This window comes from Monodon monoceros, unplaced genomic scaffold (genome assembly GCF_005190385.1).
Source record: "Monodon monoceros isolate NGI ecotype Baffin Bay Population unplaced genomic scaffold, NGI_Narwhal_1 Super_Scaffold_7, whole genome shotgun sequence".
Taxonomy (NCBI): domain Eukaryota; kingdom Metazoa; phylum Chordata; class Mammalia; order Artiodactyla; family Monodontidae; genus Monodon; species Monodon monoceros.
This window is the reverse complement of record NW_021703784.1, coordinates 42,345,906-42,368,201: the sequence shown is the minus strand read 5'-3', so window position 1 is coordinate 42,368,201 and position 22,296 is coordinate 42,345,906. Positions and strand designations below refer to the sequence as shown.

Sequence of the window (22,296 nt, the reverse complement as noted above, 5' to 3'; positions counted from 1 at the left end):
TTAAAATTCAAAACAAAATAACATACCAGGTGTTTTTATTCCCATTACACAGATGAGAAACACAAGGCTATCGTTTAGGTCAGAGATTAATTAAGTAGTAGTCAAAGCATGGGATTCAGAAACCTGAGCTCCCTCACTCCAAAAACCTATATCGTGCATAGCAAATCAGTTGGTTAAAGAAGTAGACATTAAGGGAAGGGGTTCAAAACGAACAAAAGCCTGGAAATTAGGTCAGATAGAGAGAGAGAGTGTGTGTGTGTGTGTGTGAGTGAGTGTGTGTGTGTGTGTGTGTGTGTGTGAAGGGGCTGCTTCACATCAGGCAAAGAAATGTTATTTATTCCTTCTCCTGAGTCATCACAGAATTCAAGTGGGCATCACCCCATGGGCTAATGGTCCTTAGAATGACAAATGTTTTTACTATGCAGTACAAATCTTCAGGACAGCCCAATCAAATAAACAATGTTGCCATTCTTGGTGTATAAAGTAGCATATAATATTCTAAAATCCCTTTTAATTTTGAGAGTTTTATGTTATTTTAAGCTATTATCAAGCTTAATGGCATAGGTTACCTCTGTCTATGCCCATTAAAATGGCCTTTTCTTTGTCTCAGATTGTAGTTGTTGCCATTGAAGAAACATGGATAAGAGAGAAAAGATCTACGGGCAAACAATGATAAGAAACAAAAAATATCATTCATCAGAAAAAAATCAAGCATGGAATCTCTGGGTTTTTGGGCTAAATTAGGTGGTAAAGATACTGACGGGTTCAAAAGGAAGGACGCTGGCAGGTATTAAACTTAGTATTGGAAGGATAGGTAGTACATGCCAGACAGGTGCTTGCTGCTTCAATACCTATTTCCACAAACTTCATAATACATTTGTGTGGTAAAGGTCAGTAGCCCCATCTCAGAATGAGTGAAAACATTCAGAACTGTTAAGTAATCTGCCCAAGACCACACTGTCAGTCAGTAGCCAAGTCAGAGTACAAAGGCCATACACCTTCCCATGTACTAGACCTAATCCCCCTGCAGAATCCCCATTCTACTTATGAACAATATACTGAAATTGAAGGTCAATGTGTGCAATGAATAAACTTCATGGCTCTACATGGTTATATATCTGGAAAAGGAGGTAGTATATTTCTACCAAACCAATAATTTTATGTTATTTTTTAAGTTCAAATAAATGCAGTAACTTACTTTTTCATTGTACTAGTAAAAAATAAAACTTATTTAGTACTGGTACAGAACTTTTTAGAAATTTTAGAAATTTCTTTGGTACTACTGAAGAAATTCTTAGAATTTGCAACCCTAGAATATAATATTTCTTTAAAAATTATATTTCAAGTCCATAAAATAATTTCACTCTGAAGAATTTTGAATAGGAATGTACATTAGACATTATAGATACTAGATTGATAGATAAAAATCAGATATCATCTTTTTAATCCAAGTACTTCACTGTGACCACATTTGTTAAAACTGAGTTCAATATTACATGTGGTCTTTGTGATTTCTTTGAATCCCTAGTACCTATATTTATTTCAGCAAACATAATAGACTTGTCTTTCTTTAGAGTTTAATGCAATCTTTTCAAATACAACAGAGCCCACTTTAATTAACACTTTAAATAATGCACAGCTGTATCTATCTGACGAATAATCCTGATTTTCTTCCTTGCCCCACATCACCACTGAGATACACCTATTTCACATTTATTATTATTTAAGTTTTGAAACGTATTAATTTAAATGATATGGCCTCTGTCTTTAAGAAGCTTAGAATTTAGTGCACTTCTATCCAACAGAACTTTCTGTGGTGGTAGAAATGGTCTAAATCTGTGCTGTCCAGCCATGGGCCACATGTGGCTATTGAGCAATTGAAACGTGGTAGTTCAGGCAAAAAATTGAATTTTTCATATTATTTCATTGTAATTAATCTAAATTGAATAGCACAACTTTAATGGGTATAATTAGGCATGAAAGCAAAAACAACTAAAAACCAAAATGAGTAATGCTCTATAGATGTATAGTGACCCCTGGAGAGTACATAGAGATAATGAACTCTGATTATGACATTCTGGAAAGGGCTTCACGGGGAAGCAACTGAAGGATGTGGAGATTCTAATGTTAGAGACTAGGGAAATGGCATTCCAATATGAGGGAGGAGTATGAACAAAAGCACATTGTTTATTCCCAAATTAGTAGAAGGGATAATATCTTGTGCATTTATATATCCCTCTTATAACTACACTCACTGCCAAATCTCATCAGCCCTCCTGCAAGTTTCTTGCATGTAGTAAGTCTTCAGTGAGTTTCTAGTGAATTGATTTTAAAAGCAAATAATAACTACATAATTTGTTTGAATACAGCAAGTGCATCTAAAAGTTAAAATAAAGGGAGGGCGTCCCTGGTGGTGCAGTGGTTGAGAGTCTGCCTGCCGATGCAGGGGATATGGGTTCGTGCCCAGGTCCGGGAAGATCCCACATGCCGCGGAGCGGCTGGGCCCGTGAGCCATGGCCTCTGAGCCTGCACATCCAGAGCCTGTGCTCCGCAACGGGAGAGGCCACAACAGTGAGAGGCCCGCCTACCGCAAAAAGAAATAATAATAATAAAATAAAGGGAACATTCTTATATTGTTGTACCTTTCCTAATTAAATGAAAAATCATTTGAAAGTGAAAGAAAAAGATGTTAGTGAATGGTAAGCAGAGAATATTGCCAAGTTAAGACAGTGATGTGGCAGGGAGTTGGGGAAGGAGGCACATGGCCTATGTGGGAATAGGAACACTTATTACTAATTTTTTTTAGGTATATTGCATTATGTTCTAAAAGAGAGATTTTGAAGTATCTCTGGAATGTCTAGCGTTCTTCAATCATGAGAGATCAAGGATTTTATGGTGTATCAAAACACATGGTTGTGGACACTATTGTTTTTGCACTCATAAGGATTTCAAGATGTGCTTTCAACACTCAACAGCGTTTCCACAAAATAGGTTTCTTTCTTTCTTTCCTTTTTTCCTCACTAGGCATTATAGTTATACCACTATTTTTTAATGCCTGGCTGTGACAAAGTCATAGAAAATAATATAGTACACAGAATAAATCCTACCAGGTTAAAACATAGAAATCATAAGAACTTTTTACGGCAAAAGTTAAATATTACAAAACACTATGCCTGCCAAAAAGAGAATCACAAAATCATCTCTACTTTAACTGCAAGTTACACATTTTTAACAAATGCATTGTTGCTTATGAGACCTTTATGTTTGTGGTGATTTTAATCCTTTTCTAAAGTGGAGAAAAAAATCCTTGTCCCATGAGGAATCTATTTTTTACCTTGTATTCTATAACATACAAAATATTTCTTTTCTTTACAGAAAAAATATAACAACTTGTTTCTGACCGTTCTTTTTACTTTGCTTCAAGTACAAAAAAAGAGCTTAAGAAAATACATCCAAATTCAATATTGCAAAACCCACTGGAATTCACTGGATTCTGAGGAATCCACTAGAATATACACTACTTAAGGTCAAAGATTTGTCCTGTGCCTCTATTTTTCTGGTGTCTAGAACAGTGCCTATAATCTGTAACAAGTGTTCGATAAATATTCACTGAATGGATTAATAAATGGCTAGAAGTATATAAACAATTTTTTGTTGTGGTTATTTTTGAAACACGTGATTGAGGAGTCACCCGGTTTTAACAAACACAGAAGTTAGTTTGAACTCATTCTAATTTCAATAAAGATGTCTAGACTTCAGCAAATGGCATTTAGTAAAATAAACCATGTGTGTTCATTCAACTTTGCAGGGAATAGCATTAAATAGGTCTGCAACTTACAGCATCCCTCTTCACCCTTGAGTACTGCAAAGTCCAACCTGAGATTTCAGCCCTGCCCTGAACCTGAGCCCATCCTAACCTAGGTAGACAAGTCATCAAGAAAGTCAATCCTATCTGTTAGCAGCATCTAGAAATAGAGTGCTTTCCTAAACTAAGGATCCAGCGTGCCTCAGGGAAACCCTAAGCATCAGATACCCATCCAACCAAAGCTTCTACTCTCACCCCCATTTTGTCGGGTCTAGCCAGATTCTTGCCAGATACTTGCCTCTGCATTCTTTGCTGGGCTCTTGCTACAGATAGCCGAGTGTACTCGCAACCTGCAGCTTGAGTGGAGCACGTATTGTGTCTAGCTCTTGCTGGTGGTGATGCCCAAGGTACGAGACTGGGCAACACAAACAGGGCCAGCATCATGGGTGTGTGACCTGTGTGCTCTCACGGGATCCTGATCTTAGAAAGGCACTGTAATTGGTTCAATGCTCTGTTGCCATCATCTTGAAATGCTTAATAATTTTCTATCAAAGGGCCCCGCATTTTCATTTTGCAGTGAGCCCTGCAATTAAGCACCCTGCCACAGACACAATGCAGCTGGCAAAACAAAGCCTTGGAGTCTAAGGACATAGGGTCAAGATCCCAACCCTCCCTAAGTGTGTGAAGGAAAATAGGTCATTTTAGTACGTTTTCTCAGCTGAAAGCGAGAGACAGTGCCTGTTACCCTCTACTTCACAGGTATATAAAGGAAAGGACTTTGATCTCTTGGGAAGGAAAAAATATGTAAGCATCTAATATTTGTTACTATTTCCTCTGCTTTCAGGCTTTGCTAAAAGGGCAGTGGGAGAGAAAAGGATTATTCCACATTTCAGAAAAAACATTAATGTACTGAAAATATTTCTTACAATAAATTTAGCCCTAGTTCCTTCTCCTTCCTCCCCAACTTTCTCACCCTGTACCTCTAGCCAGAACCACTTGTTATTATAAATAAGGTCCCAGGAGAAAAACTGAGGTTAAAATTATGTGAGAAAGTATTTGGGCTGAAGCTCACTACTTCTATCCTCAAACTGGGGAGAACGTTAACTCACAGTTTAGAAGATTAAAAATTCATTAATAAGTATAGCTCATAGCATAAATTAATTCATTTACATGAAAATGCTTCAAATATACTACACATCTCTGTCGAAACAAATGGCATCCTTATGGGAGAAAATACCGCACGATCTCAATTCCCACCCCTACCTGGCTTTCAGGATAAAATATCAGCAAAAATAAATAAATCATAAGACTTTAGTCAGGAATTATTACATAGAAAAATCATTTTTTACACAAGAAGGAAAATTAATCCTATGAATGGGAAATTAGAAATGGGAAAAAACACATACATGTCTAAAGATCATAGTTGTATAGAACACTATATTTATTAACATATGGAAAATATGTAAATATTATGGGGGGGGATTTGAATTCCACATAACAAAGACTTAATCCCTCAGGAATTTTATTCACCCAATATATTTTAAGTAAAAAATTAAAAAACCAAAAATGTGAAAGAAGACAAATAAAAAGAGATGAAAAACTCTCCTCCATGATCCAAAGAATTTTTAGCCACAGAAGCACACAAAAATCTCCAGCAAAAATGTGCCAGTCTACAACACAACGAAAATAGTTAAGACTTAAAAGTTAATTCTTCAGGCACAGAAACTGATATTCCAGCTGCCATAATAACTTATTACCTAGATAACACTAAGTATAAGTGACAGGCCCAAAATGGTAATCCAAGTTACATTTAAATAAATACACAGATTATTTTTATTGCTATCTGCAATACTTTAATATTTGAGGAAAATTGGAAGGGCCTAGAAGAATAACACATTCCTAGCTAAAAGCCAATTAATACAGTTCCATGTACTCTAGCAAACACTGAGTGAATGATGATTTAGGATTGATGATGAAAGGGATTCCACTGATGAAGATAAGTAAGAAACAGTCCTTCCCCCAAAAACACTATAATTTACCTAGGACACGTCACTCTGCTGTACGTCCTTTTCTCTTTCATACTGTAACTCGCAGATGCATAATGGGGGTAGGCTGCACAGAGCACTGGACTTTTCTACTATTCAACTACAACTTCAGCTATAACCTGACTTTCTCCCTTTTACCTAAGGTTTTATATAGTGTTTAATATTCTGTACTTTGGGCTTAACATACAGCTTCTGGGCCTTCCTTTCCCTTGGCTTCACCAAGTTTCCATTTGACATTCTAAGAAGAGCTGGTGCCTCTCCCCAGTAGGAATATCCCACAAGCCTCTCCTCCTTCCACATCAGTGCGGGTAAAAGGAGCCCTCAGGGCTTCCCTGGTGGCACAGTGGTTGAGAGTCCGCCTGCCGATGCAGGGGACACGGGTTCGTGCCCCGGGCCGGGAAGATCCCACATGCTGCGGAGCGGCTGGGCCCGTGAGCCATGGCCGCTGGGCCTGCGCGTCCGGAGCCTGTGCTCCGCAACGGGAGAGGCCACAACAGTGAGAGGCCCGCGTACCGCAAAAACAAACAAACAAACAAACAACAACAACAAAAAAAAAAACCCAAAAAGGAGCCCTCAGTACAAGTGCTTGTAAAAGAGAAGATTCTTAGGAATCGACAACTTCTAACACTTAACTATATTGCATAAATACCTCCATCCCCCAAGAGTATATTCTTAATTTTCTCCTCCTAAGGGCATAGTAGAGGGAAGATAAACCAACACAATAAGCCTAATCTCATAAGTATTTGACTACCCCGGGGTTAATTTCTTGAGTTTCAGTACCTATGAAGCTGACAGTGCCTCTGGTTCATTGTCATTGTTGACAAAGGCTGCTCACTGTGCTCCTCGGGTTTAAAGAACAAATGTTTTTAGAAACATGCACCTAGAAAACCATTCCTTTTAAATTCTCTGAAAAAAATGATTCAAGCAGAATATAAATCATGTTCTACAACGAACTCTTGCCAGCAGTAGTCCCAAATGGCAGAAAGCTCTGTTTAAAAGAATAATCCAGGTCTCATTTTTGTAATAAAATACAGTCTGGGAAGTCCAGCTGGCTCAGTTATTCACTATTGTTTGGCTCTCACTGCCATCTAAACCTTTGAGAAGGACCTTCCCCCTTTCTTTCCCAGAATTCTCACATTATATTTCCTCTCTTATGTAAATAAAAAATAAAATACAGTTACTACCCATGCAACACTTCCGAGAGCTAAAGCCAGTGGGAGTGTTGACTGTCATAAAATTGAAAGTCTAGGGTGCCCTATCTCATTTAAGGGTGCCCTATCTCGTTTACGATGCTTTCCGTCCACATGCCTTTCAAAGGAGTGGGGTTAGGCTCTGGGCTGAGACTCTGTGACATTCATAATTGCTTTTCCCTCCAATACCCTTTCATCAGTAAGTGAGAATGGCAGTATATCTCGCCTCCTGATGAGTTTTTCAAATGAAAATGAAGAAAGAAACGTCCAGTTACATTCATGTCTGGAAAGAGGGAACATTTTTGGCTTTTAAAATTTTTTTCTGAATGTCTTCTGAATTGAAATATCTTTAGTACAGTGTACAAATGGCAACCTCCTAGAAAGGTGTATTAAAAATCAGAAAAAAAATTCCTCAGGAGAAGGCTTGTCTTGCAAATCCCAAAATAAACCTTTATCATTAAAATCAGTTGAACCTTTGAGACCTAACAACATTATAAAAACTGTTGCCCTTTAGGATTATTCTTTTGATCTGCTAAGCAGTTTTCGTTATATGTTTATCAAATTACTTTGCTGATAGGAAAATCTGGGCTCTTCAAAAGTGCAGTGTCTTTATCAAAACAAAAACGATTCTTTAGCAAATTAAATGTGGAGTTTCTTCCTTACACAGTTATTAGTATCAGTACCAGTATAACTTTTTATCCTGCTAACATTTATTGAATATATACATTGCTGCATTCACTTATTTAAACATGAGACAACCCTGATATAGATATTTTATTATTAATCCCATAAAATAGATGAAAAAGAAAGGGCAAATTATCTGGCAAGGCCATACAGCTATTAAGTGATGTAGCTCTTAATTGCCATGTTATACTGACCTCCTAGGAAAAAAAAAATTAATGTATTTTAAAGATCTATTTGAACACTGATAAAACATCTGAATTTAGTATATATGAAATGTGGGTTTTTTAGGGTGCCATGCAATAGAATTGCTTATACTAATGAAAAAAATCTAAAACATAGGTAATAGGAATGAAAACTAGGTTAAGCTAAAGGCATGCGTAATCGTGGAACATGATAATTGGATCCTAAATAATATTGAGTTGTAATATTTTGAGCAAAGAAGGTAAGACTTCCACTTTGCCAATATAGATTGCATACCCCAAGAACACCGTATTTAATTTTGGTTTCCAGATTTGAAAGGGATACAGGGAAGCCATGCCAAACTGTAGCCAGTTTGATTTACTGGTTAGGAATGTGGGCTCTGGAATCTGATACCTGGGTTCAAACCCAAGCTCTTCTATTTACTAGCCATGACTTTCAGCAAGTTTCTTCACCTCTCAGTGCCCCTGTTCTCTCACCTGGACAATGGGAATGATAACAATGATAATGATAATAATAATAATAATAACAGCAAATTTTACCGGAGTTGTTGGGAGGACTTAATGAAATCAACCATTAGTAAGATAAGTACTCAATGAATATTAACTATTAATTTATTCAAAGGAGAAAGTAACAGAGGAACAGAATTTAAAGAAGGAGAAGAACTCAATTTCCATGGCCTACAGAGTCACAGACTTTTAAATCATTGGGTAGAAATTAAAGTAAAATAGATTCTGTTTCAAAAGAGAAATGACTTTGTGAAAGTGAGAGCTTTCCAAAAACAGAATGGGCTTTTCACAATTATATATTTACTTAGACATATTGTAGGGAGACTCAAAGATTCTTGGTCAAAATCATCTTTTGAGCTTCCTTCAAAGTTTGAGATTCTATAAAAATAAAATTGACTTTAGAAAATCATATGAAGCAATTGTTCCTCCTTACTACAGAAGTCTGCTTATATAAGGAAACCAGTCGACAATTTCAAACTGTTTCATTGTTGAAGTCAAAAATTTTCTAAAATTTCTAGCCCACATTGATCCTTCAATTCTCTAGGCCACCAGAATTCTTGAAAATAAAATATGTTTACACTTGGAAAATATGCAGTTTAAAGTTGTCTTTAGCTCTTTCAACTCTTTTTGTTTAATGTCAAACCAATTACTAATTCTGGGAAACTAAGTATCATATATTATATAGTTCTTTCACACTTTATTATAGTACTTACCACATTGATAGAGAAAGAAGCAAATGCTCAACAAATAGTGCTTTTCTGTTCAAACCTAAAGCATACCATTTAACAGAAATCTCAATATAAATTCAAGAAGCTTGTTTTGAATAGCTGCACTTTACTTGTATAACCAAAAGCTAGAGAATGACATTATCAAGGAATTTTATAAATAAAGATATGTCTAAGTCTTCAACATTGGCATAAATAATAGCTTCAATAGATTTACTTGTAGATAGATCCTTTAAAGATAAAAAAGAACATTTTGAGAAATGTTCCATTTTAAGAAAGCTGTAAGATTTATCAGTAATAATTTTTCCTAAACCAGAAGCATAATCTATGTAGTTTTATTAAAAATTAAACTTCATAGAGTTACAAACTTTTAGTTATAAGATGAATAAGTTCTAAGGATCTAGTGTACAGCATGGTGACTACAGTTAATAATACTGTATTGTATACTTGAAATTTGCTGAGAGTAGATCTCAAAAGTTCACACCAGAAAAAAAAAAGAGGAAACTGAAATGATAGATGTGCTAATTCACTTGTACACTTTAAATACATGCAATTTCATTTGCCAATTATACTTCAATTAAAAAATTAAACTTTATAAAAAATGTGCACTATAGAATGCTTAGAGTATTATATATTTGTTGCACAACAGTTATTTCAGTATTTTAATAATTGTTTTCTTCATTTTTATCAATCATATGTAAAGAACTATTAATTCAGTTGGTATAAAAGTGTGATTATATTTAACTCATTCTGTTGATGTCTTTGGTTATTTCTTTACATAAATTAAAGTCACTTTCTGTTTATGACCCCTGTTCTACAGAAGTAAAATCAAATTTTAAATATACCTTCTTTTACTTCCAAAAAAATGGAAAAAGGACTCTTAATACTCTCTAACTTCAGAAGCCTGTTAGAACTCCTGAAACTTTGAAAAATAACTCTACTTTGAATTACAAAGAAATTTGTAACTGAGATTACAAACTGAGATTTTCCCAGTTTTAATTTAGTACAACATAAAGGCAAAAGAATGCATAACTAATTATATTAACAAATTATATTTTTCTCTCACCTGTTATAGCTAAAGAGAGAGAGAGGAAGAGAGAACAATTCCAGATAAATCAAGATATTAACCTCTTTAAAAAAACTTAAGAACAACTCCTTAGAAGTACTGAACTCTCCAAAGAAAAAGTATAACAATATAAGTTTTTGAGTCAGAATGCCTGGATTTGAATCCAGGATACATCAGTTAAGCAAACTTTAGCAAATTATGCACTCTCTCTAAATCTGTTTTCCCACCCATAAAAAGGGTTTAACAATATTATTTATCCTTATAAAACTATAATCCTGGGCTTCCCTGGTGGTGCAGTGGTTGAGAGTCCACCTGCCGATGCAGGGGACACGGGTTCGTGCCCCGGTCTGGGAAGATCCCACATGCCGCGGAGCGGCTGGGCCCGTGAGCCATGGCCGCTGAGCCTGCGCATCCGGAGCCTGTGCTCCGCAACGGGAGAGGCCGCAACAGTGAGAGGCCCGCGTACCGCAGAAAGAAAACAAAAACAAAAACAAAATCAAAACCAAAAAAACCCTATAATCCTTTAATAATATAAATCATCTAAATCATTTTGAATTTATGCTTGGCATATAGTAACACTTTGCAAATGTTTTAAATTAGTATTTTCATTAGTAGCACATCTGTTTACTCATAGTCCATTTTTATGATAATAGCCCTGGACAGGCATGCAAGCCATTTAAAGAACAGAATATAAAGCAGATTTTCTCTACCAAGGGCTTTCTCGGTGCCCTAATGCTCTACAGAATGTGTTAGCTCCACAATGGGAAATGAACAGAACCCAGAGGTTCCACTGACTGTGGAACTGACTGTGGAATTTCCTCTTCCCTGTGTGGCAGCCGTGGCTAGCTGGAAGTCGGGATTATGTGTGGCCATGTGTCTAATGCTCTACAATTATATGTTCTAGAACCATGACACAGAATAAATTGAACCAGGACGTAGGAGACAGAGATCCACATAATACTGATGTCTAAATCAATGGCCTCCAAAACTGGGGGATCAACATTTTGAACATGCACCTTGAAATAAATATATAATTTATGGATAAGATTTACTGTACTGACAAAGTACATTATAAAACATTCTGAAGAAAAAATTAACAGCAGGTCTGAACTTTTCTCCAAATACTGTTTCCCTGGAAACATTTTGAGTTAGGATAAACAGGGAGTGCCAGCTGTGTTACCAACCAGCATTGATTATTATTGATGGAAAGCATCTGGACCTGGAGGATGCTGAGTGACCTCAGCTTCCTGATGCACTGTGTTCTAGCAACTGAGGGCATCCCTTGAGGAGACTTTGACTGTTACCAAGAGACTGGCTCCTGTGGAGCATGAGCCTTCCCAAGGCAAGGTAGTCCTTGTGTATCCATATGGTCTCATCTTAAAACTGAGTTACTACATTCAGGTAAGGGAGAGAAGGTGGAAAATGGTTACTGTGCATCTAGAGGGAGCCCTACTGAAGAAGCACCTGACATTATCCTGTTGACATTCCATGTTTCCTGTCCTGTATCCCTCTACTAAACCAAGTGAACCTGATGCCAGACAATAGCCTATTGTGTCATATTGGTGTGAGTGTCAAGACAAAAACACAGGTCCACTCTGTAATCATGCAGACATATACATACACAAAAATATATTATTTATTTACATCCTCTGACCTAATGAATTATTTTAAGCACCATACATTTGAGTATACTGCTTGGGTCAACATACTTTTCAGAGTATTTGGGGTAAATTCTTTGTAAAAACTTGGGATGCTATCTCTCTTCCCTTTGTGATTTTCTGGTGTTTTTGACAGATCCTTGTCTTTGGGTCTTATAAATCTTTGGCTGTCTCTGCAAATATTAGTAAACTAGTAACTCCACTGTTACAAACTCTGCAGCAGCAAGACATGATAAATTCCTGAAAATTCAAACACTAAATATCTTCTTGAAGTTCTTCAGTTCCTACTCACCTTCTTTTAGAGCTTATCAGGATATAACTATAGGGGGCTTTAAAAGCTACAATACTGTGGGAGAAGTAACTCTGTCTTTCCATTTTAATATACTTCTATGCTAGTTTTGTTAAAACATGCTATGTCGAAAATAGAACTATTTATTCCACTCTTGACGCTACCCTCAATTCCAAGTAACCAAATAATTTTACCATTTCCTATGAAAATTTCTATAGATTTCTCTTTTATTACCCCATTTTTAGGCACATATAGCTTTAAAAACATTTGTTTAAACTTACCCTGATACGTGTAACATCAGCAGCATGTAGAAGACCAAGAAGAGATTATGAGTGTACCAGAAGATGTCATAGTTAGAAACTCTGAAAAAACAAATAACTTAATTTCAATTCCACTTTACACTCCATCTCACTAAAAAAATCGTGCATCCTTTCAAATACATGTCACAATTGAAAGTTAAAATATGAGTTTTAACTCATATTAAATTTGAGTTTTAACTCATATTTAATAATGAGTTCATCTGAGATTTATCTATTAATATCAAAGTATTAGCATACCACTGCAGAGAGAACTGACAAAAATTATAAGTAACGCTTTATCATTTTGAAGGTTCTTTGTATTTCAAATAAAGATACATAGAAAGAATTAAAATCAGCTGTTTATATTAAAGTTATTATGATGTAAGGTGAAGGTGCAGGCAATAGTCTGCTAATACGTACTTCTGCTGTCCTTTTTATCAAAATTCTCAATTTGCAAATGACTTCTAAGACAACCAATGTTTCTATCCCAATAAATATTTTGAGAGTAGTTCAAAGGAAACTCAGATGGAGATAGACTAAATAAGTGTTCATTAAAATTTTCTCTTATCTTCCTGGACAGTGTATAACTTTAAAGTAACACCTTGTGTTATTGTCCTGGGGGAGGACAAAGAGTCTGAAGAGGAATGGGTATAATAAACACAACCTAGAATGTTTGAGAGAAGTAAAAACACTAACAGTTATTTTATTTCATATATCTCGGTAGATATTCATATATTAGAATCTTGGAGGTGGCGGTCAGGTATTCGTAAAAGCTTAGATGATTCTGACACAACCCCTAGAAACTTTAGAACCCCCAATTTAGGCAAGAGCTAATAGAGTCACATTTACATGGGTCACAGTTTTTGCTATCATAAACAAGATCATTAGCATCCTTGTAACGTACGCCTTTTTGCACAGATCTGCTTCTTTTTGAATCTAAATTTCTAGAAGTGGAATTATGACATCAGAGGACACACATTTTGTAAGGCTTTTGATACACATTACCTATTGCTCTCTGAAACATGTTTATAAATTACAAACCCAATCGTAGTGCAGGAGGGCCTGTTTCCCCAAACCCAGACTCCACTTTATACATCTTGTATAAGTGGAATTTTGTATAAGTGGAATTAGGTATTATTTCATTTTTGTGTTACTCACTTTGTATTCTCCTGTGACTTATCTGTTCATAATAATTACCCATTTCTATAGCATATTTCTCAATTGTTGTGGGTTAAACTATTCAAATTTAAGAATGTACTACTTCCATATGAGTGTAATAATTTTTGCAATAGCATGTTTATTTTTCAGTTTTTATACTGTATATTGACATTCAGGAGTTTTAGTTTTCATATTTTTAGGTAGCCAAATATTTCCTATATTTTTCCTTGTCCATCATGAGAGCTGATAAAATATCCACTTAAAGTTTCTCCTAAATCTTTAGTGGTATAATTTTTTACAGTAAACTGTAATTTATATCTAGAATTTAATTCACTTAAGCCTTACCTTCCTCATAAGTTTATAATGGCACCTTTATGATTTAGCAGGTTCTTACACATAGCAAAGTCTTTTACAGTGCTTTCTGTCTACTATCATTTAGTTCAATGTCTTGGTCATTTTTGCAAGTAAGTCCTATTCTGGTTGTTGTTTTTTTCATTGAAGTATAGTTGACTTACAATATTATATTAGTTCCAGGTGTACAATATAGTAATTCCCTATCCTGTTTTAAGTTACTGAAGCATAATCATTTTAATATTTAGTAAGCCACATCCCGCCTCCTTTTATTCCACTTTGGAACATGTATTTGGAAAGTCTCCATACACAATTCCTTACACCCCAGAATATTTGACTGAAAAAAAGAGATTTTTCAAAAACAGGAAATGATATATAGAAATGCCTCTCTATTTCCCTCTTAGTTACACAGAACAGTCCAGTAACCAGAATATTGCATTGGCTAAACATTCGGGTGAATCGAGACGTTTTCTACATATGAAAATGAAGATAATCTTAAGGAAGTCTAAATAATCTGACCAAGAAACATCAAAATAATGGCTCCGACACTCACCGTATTGCATATGTCGAAGCTGTCATCATCAGGAAGAGCACCAATACCATGCAGACCCCTGTCAGGCCAGGAACTATAAAAACGTACATAAGTATGTTTAACTTAAGTCATGCTGAGAAAAAATGTACAAAAAGTTATTACCTTAAAATTCAAAGTACTAGGCTGATCTGTGGGAAGCCCAATTCAAATTGTATGTCTCCTTGTACATTCTCTCTTAAAAAAGCCTTTTTTGAATTAGCATAAGTTTCAAGGTATTTAGGACAAAGCAGAGTCTTTTCCACCTTTAACAGAAGAGTCCGTTTTGGTATTTTTAAATATTCTACTCAAAATGGTGAATATGTGCATACTTTTATAGGTACATACTATAACTAAAGTCAATAATTAATACAACAGGACAGGGTTGACATTCAACTCCCTTGTTGTTTTGGTTTTCTCCACCATAGTACTAAACCCTCCTTACTCTCACCTCCCCGCTTTTACGGAACTAGCAGCTCCTTCAGTTTCAATGTCAAATAATTTCTTTTGGGCTTCACTATCTAGAATAATTTTCAAGAAAAAATAAACAAAACCTGAACCTTTCTAAAAACTGCAACTTCGAGTGTAGAACAAAAAATGGTGAATTTGAAGAAAAATGTTACAGTGTTGATGTTTCAAGAACACTTGCAGACGTATTTCTCCTCAGAATGGAAAACATTTTGAAATCAGTGCTTCTGGTAGTACATAACATTTTGTAAAGTGTGTAAACATGTCAATTTTCAAAATTAATACTGACATAATAGATTGCTACAAATCTAGTGTTAGCTCATACAGCACGTCCAAGATGAATAGGTGATATGCTTTATCAAAGAGTGAAAATCACAATAGCCTCATTTCTTATTATCTTATTACTACCAAATAAAATATTCTGTCTATAAGTCACCTTTATTTACTCTTATAATCATACAAGCAACAAAAAGTACTAAATGACCTAGCTGAGAGATTCCATCTTAAATCTTTGTAGAAAAGGTATTGAAACAATTCTGCCTCCAAAAGTATAGACATCCCCCCACTCTTCCTCTTGAGAAGGAACCACCTATGAAACAGAAGGACCATCAGGGACTATAAGCCACCAGCAGAAGCAAACAAGCTGGGGACAATATAAGAGCAACAGGGATGTGCACCATTAGGATCACAGAGGGTTTAGAATCATTAGAAAATAACATTAGAAATCCCAGTACAAAAGAAACGAGTTTCCACTTGTAAAGGGACACATGAGAAATAAGGGAGTTGGTCTTTGGAACTTAATAGTGGAGTATGCTCTCCTTTCACTCTTCCCAATACACAAATTTGGAAGCCTAACAATCCTTGCCTTTCCCAGATGCGCCTAATCCAAATCATCTATTCTCTACACTTCTTTCGTAGGGTACTCCCTTTCCCATTGTCTTTCCCATTGTCTTTCCCATTGCCCCAGGTGAGTACTTACTTCCTAGGGGGTAAGAGAAGAGCAAGATAACTACACTAGTTCACAGGAAAGGACGAATAGCACAGAAAACTGCTGTTTAAAAAGAACAGCATGTCTACAAAATAACCAAGCTTTTCCACTCCCAAGAATATACCCCCCCAAAACACAAATATATATCCACCCCAAACTTGTTCAAAAATGTGCATAACCACTTTATTTTTAATACTCAAGGCCTGTAAACAATTCAAATTTCCATCAACAGATGAATGGATAAATAATTGTTTATCTGTACCTGGAAAATTAACCAGCAGTTTAAAAAGAAAGAACTGCTGATACATACCTATGCATATATGACAACTCAGATGAATCACAAAATTTATTAGACTTAGTGAAAAAAGCCAGACTGCCCTCCCCCACCAAAACAACCTGAAAAAACATAAGCTCTATGATTTCTTTTATACAACATTCTAGAAAAATTCTTTAGTGATAGAAAGCAGATTTGTAGTTAGGAGGGGTAGAGAGCAGGACAGAATGATGGACATATTTGTTATCTTGATTTTGATCATGGTTTCACATGTGTATACATATATCAAAACCAATCAAGTAGCATGCTTTACATATGTATAATTCAGAGTGCTTCAATTGTAACTGAATAAATTTAAAGAAAAAAAAAAGGTCTGTCTCTCTGGCTTCAACTAATTTCACTTAAAATGTAAAATTTGTGGTTGGAGAGGCCTTTCCAGTAATTTTATTGAGGATTCATGAATGTCTACTGTGTCTACACACAAGGTTTCCTATGTAGTCCTGAACATGCCAAGATTAGTTACAGAATGTCTGCAAATCACTTCATCAGGACACCTGAAAAAACAGAGTATGTTTAGAACAAAGTTATAATTTCCAAAGGGTATTATTTAAACATTAATTCCTTGAGGTATTAATTTCTATTACTCAAAAATGTTATAACCATTCCTTGAAGAATCACAGGGCACATTAATGTAAAGCTTCTGAGAAGTACTAAAGTCAAGAAACCAGTGTAAAATTGAACAGATACTTCCTCAACCATTTAATTAGAGCACATCTTTTAGAGCATAGCGTGGAAAACATACTGGAAAGACTTAGAGAGCGTGAAATAGTTGACCTCAGTCATTTGAATTCAACATGAAGTAGAGGCCCCAGACAGCCTGGGGTATGTATGTATATTCTGGGATTGCGGTCCTGTTACTGTCCCTTAGGCCAAACCCCTAGCTCACTGAATCTCATCTGTAAACTGAGGATCAATTCAATGCTTCTTAAGGTCCTTTCAGATTTATGAAGTTAACTTTTTTAGCTAAAGAATTCATTTTTCCTTTCTGTCTCCCAGAAGTACAAAAGGATCAGTTTGTAATTTATAGAGTAATAGACTTCAGAGCAATGAAGAAGAAAAACTGACTTATAATTAGCAATGAAAGAAAAATGCAATTATGGTGGTCAAAAAAAAAGGGTGGGGTGGGTAACTTAAAAACCAAAGGGGATTCTGGGGGGGAGATAAATTAGGGGTTTGGGATCAACATATACACACTACTATATATATTGAATAAAATAGGTAAACAACAAAGACCTATTGTAGAGCACAAAGAACTATACTCGATATCTTGTAATAACCTATAATGGAAAAGGATCTAAAAAAGAATATACGTGTATACATATGTATAACTGAATCACTTTATTGTCTACTTGAAACTAACATAACATTGTAAATTAACTATACTTCAGTAAAAAAAAGAAAAAAAGCTATGGTTTTCTTTACTGGAATTAAACAAACAGGTTGGCCAACCAATCATCTGGAATGTTGTAGAGAATATCTATGCAACAAGTAGTAGAGTTTAAAAATAAATGACTTTTATCCATTCAGTGACTATTTTCTAGGCATCTGTACTGTACCGTTAAGTGCTAGAGGAAAAAATGAATCCTGCTCTAAAAGAAATCCCAGTCCAGTGTGGGAGACAGCGTAAGCAGGCAATTGCAACATAGGGTATTAAGTGCTGAAAGAATGCTAAGCATTGAGTGTTTTCGAGGTACATCAAAGGGCATCCTAACTTAGCGCTGGATGACAGCACAGCCAAGTCCCAATAAATTAGCCTCCATTATCACACATATTCCAAGAGTCAGGAAGCACAGGTTAGAAATTATTGCACTAGTCTAAGCTCACTGGGGAAAGCTACTTGCCAAAGTGAAGTACGCTGTGAACTCTTAGTCTTCAAGTTATGAAGCAAAACCTATATTTGTTTCCTTAGGAAAAAACATGCTTGTTATGTTTACTCTTCTTACTCTTTTATCTATGCATATTAGGTTAATTAATTAGTAGCCCTTCAAATGAATAACTGCACTATATTGCCATTTCTAGATGAAACTGAAAGATCATTTTCATCCATACCCAGATATAGTCAGAAATATACCATCTTATATTCATTATCCTGTTTTTACAAACATAATTGTATTTGTTTGTGAGGGTTTTTCTAATTAAAATTAGATACTATGCATTTTATTCTCATCATACAAGTACTACCAAATTTGGATATATGTAGCAAGCATTATAAAATGTTTGGAATAATTCAATCTATTAAACTTATTTTATTCTATAAATTCTTAATTGAAATGTCTTTAACATTTCTTATTTAGTGAGTCTAAATCCCATATTTTATGTCACTTGTGCTGCCACAGGCTTTATTTTCTACAAGACAACCTTATTTCTTAGGCCTAGGTTACACAGAAAAATTTTTAAAGACAGAGAGAGAGAAGACTCTATGTAACATTAAACAAATTAAAATTCAAGAACTATATCAACTAATAGAAAATATGCTTTATCATCAGAACATCTAAAAACATGCATGCCTTTCTTCATCAGGAACTTTATTCTTCCTAGGTATTGTGCCTGACAATATTCAAAGATAGCTGTGAAATAGACTCAGTCAGAGATGTATTCATAACTCAAAGTTGGACTAAGTGAATTCAAAGTTGGACTAAGTGAACAGTGTCACTCATCCCATTACCATCCTTAGATTCTGTTTTGCTCTCTCACTTGCTACTATTCAGTGGGGTTGACCAGATGCCTGAGGAGCTCTAGCCTCATACTTAAGGGGGGGGTCTGTGTCCCTGTAAAGTAGATGGCACCTGATGGCAAGCACAGTACTTCTTTCATGAAATTTTTTGGACCAAGGCCACTAAAGTGATGCTGACATGCTGATTTTGGATAATTCAAGTTGTTTGTATTGACAGAAATGCCACACAAAATATTTTCTCTGCATGCCCTACAGGCATCCCTTTTCCACCCTGGAGAAGCTCACCATTGAGTGGAAAACACAGTATATGTAAGGTAATAATTATTCTACAGTATAAGCAAGGAAATAAATTATTCGTAGTATTTTCACTATGTATCTTTAGGGACCCAGGGCAAGAAGAGACCAGCTCTACTTAGTGAAATTTGGCAGAAATCTGTGCATGATAGGCATGGCAACTGAGACTTAAAGGATAGGCAAGAGTTGACCAGGTGAAAAAAAGAGAGTAAGAGAGTAGGTAAAAGGTAGGTAGTGGTGAGAAGGTATGCTCAAGAGTATAATGAGATGCTCACTAAAGGGTAAAACAGTAGTGGAAAAGTTAATAAAGCATATTGGCAGGTCCCAACCTGGACTCTCCCTAGGCTGGAATCAGGAATTTGTGTTTTTAAGTATCATCTTTACCTTGCCCAATACACTCATGGGAACTGCTGGGAAAGAACATACAATGGCGGTGTTTCAAGCTAGGTGGAGAGATCACCTACTTATAAAGAAGTATTAATTTTACTAAGTTTCTTAATGTAATATCTTTGTCATATAAGAAATCTTCTTATATCTTTGTAAACTAAACTTTTTAAAGCATTTCAAATGTTCCAAGTCTTCAACTATACTCTGTGCTGAACCAAATAATATTAAAACAAAATCCTTGTTTATTTCTCTTAAAATGATTCATATGAACCAAAAAATACATTGATTCATACATTGCTTTGTTTTTCTGCTTTTTCTCCCTTCTACTTCTCACCCAATTCTTAAGGCTTAAATAAAAACATGTTTTCAATGAGCAAATTTGTAAACAAAACTAAATTGTGTTCCTAAAGAGAAAACTGAAATGAGTACTTTGCAAATGGCAAGCATCATACATTGATAGGCAGAAAAAATATATATATTATCAATCTAAATATGTAGTTGCGACATGGAGGGGGAAAACACCCCAATTATTCTTATTTTCACCATAAAATTGATTCAAAAAGAAAACGATGCATTTGACAGAGCCATGCCTCAGTCCCATATGCAATTCTGGTCCTTAATAAGGGAGTACAGCCAAGCCTTTATGATAGACCATCTCCGCTACACAATCGTCCTTGTCCCTGAAATACAAGTTAAAAATCCTTCAAGGGCTTCCCTGGTGGCCCAGTGGTTGGGAGTCCGCCTGCCGATGTGGGTTCGTGCCCCGGTCCGGGAGGATCCCGCATGCCGCGGAGGGGCTGGGCCCGTGAGCCATGGCCGCTGAGCCTGCGCGTCCGGAGGAGCCTGTCCTCCGCAACGGGAGAGGCCGCAACAGTGAGAGGCCCGCGTACCGCAAAAAAAAAAAACAAAACAAAACAAAAAACAAACAAACCTCAAATACAGTTTCTTTTTCATTATTATAAGTGTAAGGTTGAGAAAAAGAAGAAAATAGTAAGAACTATACTAACAGGGCAAAATTTTGAGATGTTCAAATGTGCTTTAACAAATGAAGAGTCTATAGTGAGATTTCATGGACAGTATGTTTGAGAAGGAAAAGTAAATTAGAAATGAGAAAGAAGACATTTCAAGAAAGATAACTTATTTTAATGACTGTTTCTCCTCTTTTTCCATGGGTTTTAAGATCACAAAATATCCTACTAAATTACTGAATTAGAAGAACTACACTGACACTCAGAGTGCTTGGTGTTTCTTTCTAACCCTTGAGGACAGAGAACTGGTCCATGTGTACTATCTCCAATAGTACTTGCCAAAGCAGTGGGCACATAGCAGGCCCTCAATAAGCATAAGGCATTATGTTATTTTCTTTGAAAGAATATATGAAAGGCAAATGCATTTGCTTACTTTTACTCTTCATTCATCTGAACCCTGATTGTTTGCCCTGTCCCTCTGTTTTCATTGCAACTGTATGCTTGAACTCCTAATCATTTGTTCTCATATGCAAATTTTCCATGTTTTATTTTAGCATATATCTAAATGCTGTGTAATTTGATGATGCTTATTTTCCAAGATTTCCCTGAATCTTCAGAAGCAGAAATGAGTAACAACTTACCAGTTGTGAAGAGAAGTTTTCTAGGATCCTGATAAAAAGGAAAAAAAAAATTGACTGAAAAATAAAACACTGATAACATAAAATTCTGCAATGAGTCTGAGAGAGATAAGAGCCATGTATTAGGTATGTAAGAGACTGTTCTCCCAATGGAAATAAGACGCAATTGAATTTCATAATGTTTTTACGATATCACAGGAGATTATAATACATACAAAACCCAATTCCAAGAAGTTTAGCTATCTGAAAAAGGAAGAATATTGTATGAAGAGTCAGAAAGCCTAGGCTTTCATCTTCATGGCCAGTTATAAGCTATTATAAGTTAGTGGCAGTGGCCTGAAGCCCACCCTTTGACCATTTTGGGGCTCAATACCTTACCTATATTGTGGAAACCTTAATATATACTTTATCTACCACAATTGCCAAACTGCACCTAACGAGTGTCAAGACAGTGAGAATCAAAAGTGATAAAATATGTAGGGGGGGTTGTACTGTGTAAATTCAGTAAAGAGAATACTAACTGAGAACTAAAATGTCTCAAAGGCTACTGTAAAAATAAGTGATGATATTCAAATAAGGAAGACAGGTTCCTGCTACTCAGAAATATAACACATTAATATGGTTATTGTAATATTTCCTTTAAACTACATTCTTGTGGTATAATGGACTGAAGTCAACTCCCTTTCTGTCTTCTGGAAAACTTTAGATCAATTCCCAGTAGAATATGGATTAATTTTTCATCCTAAGGGTGCCTAATATTGCACAACTTCTGAATTTCTTTCCTCATGCCTCCATTGAATCTGGGGTCAGGCCAGGCTATATACAAAGTAGGAAGCCATTTATATGATACAATTTTAGCGGTCTTGAACAAGGACCATTTGCCCAAGAATAGCTCCTCATCCAGTTTAGGTCAAATGAATTCTACCATTGATGTTAGAAACATGACTAAAGGCTAATCTAGAGTAACCTAATACACAAAAAATTAGTAAAAATACAAGAT

At 35.6% G+C, this 22,296-nt stretch overlaps 1 protein-coding gene across 1 annotated transcript in view; it reads right to left on the bottom strand.

Moving 5' to 3' along the window:
• Positions 1–22,296, bottom strand: part of NOX4 (NADPH oxidase 4) — a 145,243-nt gene that overhangs the window by 89,613 nt on the left and 33,334 nt on the right. The window contains exons 6-8 of the mRNA XM_029209577.1: positions 21,300–21,327; positions 14,531–14,603; positions 12,451–12,531 (exon numbers count right to left, since the gene is read on the bottom strand). Of these exons, the coding sequence (XP_029065410.1) occupies positions 12,451–12,531; positions 14,531–14,603; positions 21,300–21,327 (182 nt within the window). The remainder of the gene's footprint in view (positions 1–12,450; positions 12,532–14,530; positions 14,604–21,299; positions 21,328–22,296) is intronic.